This window comes from Lipotes vexillifer, unplaced genomic scaffold (genome assembly GCF_000442215.2).
Source record: "Lipotes vexillifer unplaced genomic scaffold, Lipotes_vexillifer_v1.1 scaffold1201, whole genome shotgun sequence".
Taxonomy (NCBI): domain Eukaryota; kingdom Metazoa; phylum Chordata; class Mammalia; order Artiodactyla; family Lipotidae; genus Lipotes; species Lipotes vexillifer.
In genome coordinates, this window is record NW_006783542.1 from 1216608 (window position 1) to 1223796 (window position 7189).

A 7189-nucleotide genomic window follows, 5' to 3' on the forward strand; every position below is an offset into this window, starting at 1 on the left:
ATTGCGGAGCACAGGCTCCGGACGCGCAGGCTCAGCGGCCATGGCCCACGGGCCCAGCTGCTCCGCGGCATGTGGGCGCTTCCCCGACCGGGGCACGAACCCGTGTCCCCTGCATGGGCAGGCGGACTCTCAACTACTGCGCCACCAGGGAAGTCCCTGTCTGCGAAGTCTTTGGTGGGAAGGGGCCCAAAGGAATCCTCTCAGACAGAATGATTTCATTTCCTCCGGGGCATCTCTGTCTTTTCTACCCCGAGGCCTCTGCATATGCTGTTCTCTCTCCCGGAACAGTTTTCCTCCATCTTCTGCGCTTAGCTAAGTCCTGCTCTTCCTGTCACTTTCTCCAGGAAGCCTCCTCGGATTGTTGAGCCCTGACAATCCCGTTGCTTCATTACAATCACGTGCTTGCCTGGATCCTTGGCTAGAACATGAGTCAGACTGGAAACCCTGAAGGCAGGACCCCAGCTCCCACCGGCACACAGCAGCTGTTCAACAAATACCCATGCAGTGCATACCTGGATCTCACCTATGTCACTGGGCAGAGCTTTCCCGTAGCTATTGTGGGAATGAATGTGTCTGTCACATCCTCTTTAAACTGCCCAAGAAGTTTGAGGGTGAAACAGGAGGGAAGGGGGCAGGGCACAACCTTTGAAAGAATGGTTGACGTAGCCTGAGGACATGACATAAACTGATTAGAGCCGAGTGGGTCCTAGATGGCGGACGAGTGGGCTTCCACTAGACCGTGAGCCTCAGGATACGCTCACTGTAACACATCAGCAAGCTGAATGACACGCCCACAGGCGCCATGACAGTTCCAAGGCCGACCAGAAGGATCAAAAGTGGGCGGTGGCCCATTTCCCGGAAATCCCCGCCCCTTCCTGAAATAGCTGGAATACTCCTCCCACTCATTAGCCTATGAAATTACCCACCCCTATAAAAGCTGACAGCCCCAGACCCTGGTGCCTTTCTCGCCTTCTGAGGTGGCCCGCTCTGTCTGTGGAGTGCGCTTCTCTCTAAATAAATCCACTTCTTACCTATCACTTTCTCTGTCACTGAATTCTTTCTGCAACGAGACATCAGAACCTGAGCTTCGGGCTTCCCTGGCAGTGCAGTGGTTAAGAATCCGCCTGCCAATGCAGGGGACACGGGTTCGAGCCCTGGTCCGGGAAGATCCCACATGCCGCGGAGCAACTAAGCCCGTGTACCACAACTACTGAGCCTGAGCTCTACAGCCTGCGAGCCACAACTGCTGAGCCCGCAGCGAGCTGCAACTACTGAAGCCCACGCGCTTAGAGCCTGTGATCCACAACAAGAGAAGCCACTGCAATGAGAAGCCCGCGCACTGCAACAAAGAGTAGCCCCCGCTCGCCGCAACTAGAGGAAGCCCGCGCACAGCAACGAAGACCCAATGCAGCCAAAAATAAATAAATTAATTAAATTAAAAAAAAAAAAGAAGAACGTGAGCTTCATTAAGTCCTGAAACAAGGTGTGTGATCTCAGTTGGAAGACCATGGGTTTTGGCCGGGTTCGAGTCCCGGCCGCATGCGTTCAAGTCCCAATCTGAGGTGCACGGTTTCAGCGGGGCAGAGGTCCTCTTACCCAAAAAACTGGGTTCACCTCTTGGTGGGTGTCGAGCCAAAAGACACAGCCAGGCCAAAGATCAGGAGAAGGAAGGATTCATTACTTGCATCAAGTAAGGAGAACATGGGAACTTTCCCAAAGCCGTGCTTCCCCAACAGTAAGACTGTGGAGGTTTTAAGCTAAGGGTACATGCGTGTTCGTGAAGGGGCCCGAGCAGGGGAGAAGTCAGCATAGAATCGGGGCAGGGATCGACAGAGTCCAGGCTTCAGTTGACTGAAGCCACGGGGGTCACAGAAGGTCAGCATCTCCATCCCTGAGCTTCCCGTTGACCTGGTGGCTGAGCTTCCGGCTAATCTTCACCATTGACACCACTGAGCTGCGAGTCTTCACAACTGCTGTCTTATCTTGCCCTAAGGTATATATATGTCTCTCCCTTGGCTGGTTTGTCTTCCCCAGTACATCAACGCCATCTCCAGCCCGAGACACATCAAGGTCAACAAGGAGGGGATCGCAACATTTGACCTGGAGCTGGATCTCGAGTTCTGAGAACAATCTTTACCTGTATAAGGTGAGGCTGGAGGGGCCAGCGAGTGGGGGGCTCTTGGCAGGGATGCTGCTGGTCCTGGGGGGATGAGCCCCGCCTCCCGTGGAGTTCCTGCTTTGCTTGGGGTCAGCTCAAACCCTGGTGGAGACAGTCCAGGGAGGCCTCTGACCTCTCACCGAGCGACCAGGCCTTCCAGCCAGGGCACGGGGTCAAAAGAGGGTTCTGAGAAGTGCACCCCTCTCCTCTGAGCTCTCTCTCAGCAGACACATCGCTGCAAGGACTCCAGGAGTAATGACACATCAACCAGGTGGTGGTAGGGTTGGTGTCTGGAGAGGGGTGCTGCAGGGGGCGGCAGCAAAGCATCACACTGTCCCGTGGTCAGACTCCTCCTGGCTCCACCAGTTCCTGGCTGTGTGACCGCAGGAAAGGTGCTTACTTTCTCTGTGCCTTGGTTGCCTCATTTGTGACATGAGGATAATGCAGGACTTGTCTCCTGGCGTGTTGAAATGATAAACGAGATAGTGCGTGATTTGCTTCTCCGCTCAACCTCCCCCTGGCTGCCCGGCCCTTGCTTGCCCCGTCACCCCTCACCCCCAGCTCACCCCCGTTCCTTTGCTCCCTGCTCCCTCTGTCTGCCGTGCTCTGCCCCTCATCCACACGGCTAACTGCCGCCCCCCAGTGACTCCCCGGCCCCCCTGTGTAGTGCCTTGTGTGCCCAGCCCCATCCGGCTCCTGGACCCACATACTCTTTGATCTCCCCCCGACCCCAAGTTCTATCTCTTTCTAGCAAACGTTATATCATTTACATGTTTATGATGCTTATTATTTCTCTGTCTCCCCGTAGAACTTTAGTTTCCTGAGGGCAGGAATCTTTGTTTTATTCACTGATGTGTCCGAGTACCTGAAACAGTGCCTGGCACACATCAGGCAGCTAAGTGTTAGCTACTGTTAATACGGATCTTCCTCGACCTATGATGGGGTTACGTCCCTTTAAACCCCTTGTAAGTTGAAAATATCATAAGGCGAAAATACATTGAGGGCTTCCCTGGTGGCACAGTGGTTAAGAAAATGCCTGGCATTGCAGGGGACACGGGTTCGAGCCCTGGTCCGGGAAGATCCCACGTGCCGTGGAGCAACTAAGCCCGTGAGCCACAACTACTGAGCCTGTGCACCTAGAGCATGTGATCCACAAGAGAAGCCACCGCAATGAGAAGCCCGCGCACCGCAATGAAGAGTAACCTCAGCTCGCCGCAACTAGAGAAAGCCCGCAACAAAGACCCAACGCAGCCAAAAATAAAATAAATAAAATTAAAAAAAGAAAACACATTGAATACACCTAACCTACCGAACACCATACATAGGTCAACCCAGCCCTCCTTAAACATGCTCAGAAGACTTGTATCAGCCTAGAGTTGGGCAAAATTATCTAAGAGAAAGCCTATTTTGTCATAAAGTGTTGAGTAGCTCCTGTAATTGATTGAATACTGTACCGAGAGCGAAAAGCAGATGGCTGTCTGGTACAGAATGGTCCTCGGTGTGTCGGTGGTTCACCCTCGTGATGGCGGGCTGCCCGGGAGCTGGGGCTGCACTGCCCAGCACTAGCCCGGGAAAAATCAAAAGTCAAAATTCCAGGTACAGTTTCTACTCAATGTGCACCACCTTCGCACCATTGTAGAGCCAAAAAATAATCACAAGACAAACCCTTGTAGAGCAGGGACCATCTGTTTTTCAGCAAGTAGCCAGTCGTTCCAGGGCTTGGCTAAGGTGGGTGCGTGCATCAGTCGCTGGTAGTACTCTGGTTCCTCATGAATGAATGCCTGGGGGCCCGGCCCCACCCGCTCTTTCCCGGCCCCTGCTCGGGTAGGAGCTCTGCTCCACCTGCCGCAGTGCCGACTCAGCAATCTCGGGTGTCTCTTGCGTAAACTCAGCAGATCATTTACAACGTGGTAAGAGCCATGGATATTCCTAGAGCATTGCTTTCCCTCCACTACGCGCTCTGGGCCTCCACCCCGCCCCTCTCCGCCCCACCCCTTTATCGTCCAGCGCTGCTGGTGTTGTTTGGTGCCCCGGCCGGTCGTCGGCAAGCAGGATGGGGGCAGGAGGTGCTGTGGACCCACTGAGGCCCTGGAGCCCCCTCTTCCTCTCCTGGCCTCAGGATGGCGAGACGGCCCCCTGTGGCTTTGACAACCAGACCAAGCACTGCCTGCAGCATCTGGGGAAGCACTACCAGTTCCAGATCCGAGACCTGTGGCCGGAGGACGCTGCCATTTACCGGGTCAGGGTGCCGGATGCCGACGTCTCCTGCATGGAGCTGGAGGCCAGCAGTGAGTGGTCTGCCCTGGCGAAGTCTGAGTGGGGGGCGCTCATCTCGGTTCCATTGCGGGGCGTAGGTGAACGTGACACGGCCCCCCTCGCAGCTGGGGAGAGGAACGGGTACCCAAATGGTTAAATTATGATGATGCCTCTTCAAAATCTTGGTCCGAGGTCTGTGTTCTTCTGGTGCTGGGCTGGGCTCCACTGAGGGTCTCAGACGTGGGGTACCTGGCTCTCACCTCGCTCACAGGCTGTCCACAGCGTCCACTCATTCTCAGATCAGATCTGCCTAATTCTACGGCCTCCTCTCTGATGTGGGTCCTCCCCTCCCACGACCCCCCAGCAAGAATCTCCACCAGGTCGGCACGCTCCTGCCCTGTGCAGACCCCTCCCCTCCCTGCCTCCCATGCCCACACCCCACCGGGACTGTCCCTCCCCCCCCATCAAGCTCTGTCCCTTCCCACTGCCACTCCCCCCACTCCTGCCCCAGCACCTGACAGCTCAAGGGGCGTTGGAGGGTGGAGAGGCTTGGGGCGGGCAGGTAAATCATACAGTCGGGCTAAGTCAAGGCTGAAGGGGGAGTGGGTAGACCTCCAGCTGGCCTGGCGTGGTGGGCGCGGAAGGGGGCAGGGCTCTGGGGGCAGCCAGACCAGGCTGTGAATTCCGTCTGGACCACGTCTTAGCTGGGCAAGCCATATAACTTGTAAAGCCTCAATGTTCTCACCTGTAAAAGGGAAATAATAACACCTGCCTTGGAGGTGGTTGTGAGGATTAATCAGACGGCAGGCATAAAGCACTGTGCTCAGCCTGTTGGTTTCCTTTCTGTACCTACCTGCCCCCACATAGAACGGTCAGATTTAGAATTCCAGAATTCCAGAGCCCGAGTCTGACTGTTCACAACCTAATTATAACTCCTCACTTTGTGTGGGGAAACTGATACCTGGGGCAAGGAGTGGCCTGTCCAAGGTGACAGGGAGCTGTGGCTAAGCTGAGCTCCCAGCGCCCTGCGTCGGGTCACACTGTGTCCTGCTCCCCAGCAGCCGTCCTGCCCCAGGTGGTGGTCCTGCTGGCCTGTGCCCACTGCGGAGAGCAGGGCGATGCGATCCTCGAGGGCACTCTCTCTGGCCCCTGCCCCAGCGCCACTTGGCATTGCCGGCACCGGCCGCTCCGGCTGAGTGACAGATACGAGGTGTTCGTGTCCAGTGATGGGCTGACCCACCAGCTTCTGGCGAGAAGGGCCTGTTTCTCAGACATGGGCCTCTACTCCCTCGGCACCAAGCTCCACGCCTGCAGCGCCTGGCTGGTGGTTGAAGGTGAGTGGGCCACCCCCGGTCTTTCCCCACCTCTGCCGCGGTGGCGAGACCTCAGGGCCCAGGAGGGCAGGAGGAAGGTTGGGGCAGAGCTTCTGTTGCCAGTCCCCTGCTTTGGAGATTCCTCCCCCCCGCAGAGAATGAGGAAGGACCCCCTAGATCTATGCTTGATGCCTGCAAGTGCAGGCCCTTCACGGCCAGCCCAGCGCTCCTCAGTGGCATCTGCTCCACTGGGCACATATCCAGGATGGCCCTAACGTCCTGGACAGGGCTTGGGACAGTGGCCCAGGTCCACTATGGATGAGAAGCCCCTGGGTTGGGCCAAAGGATACCCTTAAACTCCCCTAGGGTTCTGGGTTCAAGGTGATCCTAGGAAACTGTAAACTGGACATTTGTGAGGCAGGCAGTAGGGCAAGTAGATGTTTTTTAAAACCAGCCACCTGCTCATGGCAAATGGCTTTTGGCTTCTGTATTTTCTCTAAAACTCCTCCTGAGCCACCTAGCAAGCTGGGGTGGCCTCGGATACAGGACTGGGGGAGGTGATGATGGGATTTATCCACCAATGAGCTGCCACATTCTGGCTTCCTCTGGAGATGGTCGGCTTGTTTCCCTGCTGGGGAAACTGAGGGTCAGGCAAAGCTGCTGGGGTCCGAGAGGTGGCTTGGCCTGAGTTCACAGGTCTTTTCTCCTGTCTTTCTCTGGGGGCGTGACCTCCCACCAAAGCTGAGAAGGATAAAAGCCTTCGGACCGCAAGCACCGACCACCAGCAGCAGGTACAAGGAGCCCAGAGCCCAGAAGATTCCAGAAGCATCTGTGGCGAGCGGGGGAGACCCAGAGAGCAGGACCCCACAGGGAGCTGCCTCCAGGGGGCCGGGCTGGCTTCTGGGCTCACAGCCGGCCCAGACAGAGGTGGCCTGGGTGGGCGCAGCTACACTTTGATGGGGGACGAGGAGGCGGCCGACTCAGCCTGGGGCCCTGGACCGGCAAGAAAGGGCTTTCTGGAAGAAGGGGGCAGAGTCACTCCTCTTGGTGAAAATCAGCTCCATGGAGAGGGATGCAGGGACAGGAGCCTTCCAGGGGGCTCAGGGGAGGGCCTAGAATCAGGGCTGGGCCTCGCAGGGGACCAACCTCGAGGTCGTAGCAGCGACAGCGAGGGGGACGGATGCTCTGGGACGGCAGGAGGCAGGAAGGCTGGGTCCCGGCATCCTCAGGCTGGAGGGCTGGGGTGCAGTGGGGGAGGGAAGGGGCATGGCGAGGATCCCAGGAGTTGGCTGCTCAGGCTCAGTCAGGAGCAGCCCTGGGATGCTCAGCTGGGACCTGGGACCAGAGAGTGGGCCCCGCAGGGGTCCCAGGCTGGTCATGTGGGGTCTCGGTCAGAAGGGGAGGGGATGGAGATTTTGCAGGGGCAGAGCCCGGATGAGGTAGGGGGAGAGGGCGGCCTGGG

At 57.2% G+C, this 7189-nt stretch overlaps 1 protein-coding gene across 1 annotated transcript in view; it reads left to right on the forward strand.

Annotated features, from left to right (window-relative positions):
* The window catches only part of IGFN1 (immunoglobulin like and fibronectin type III domain containing 1), a 76126-nt gene that overhangs the window by 18627 nt on the left and 50310 nt on the right, over positions 1-7189 (forward strand). Inside the window, 5 exon segments of the mRNA XM_007472405.1 lie at positions 2035-2117; positions 2119-2146; positions 4278-4446; positions 5476-5748; positions 6469-6728. Of these exon segments, the coding sequence (XP_007472467.1) occupies positions 2035-2117; positions 2119-2146; positions 4278-4446; positions 5476-5748; positions 6469-6728 (813 nt within the window).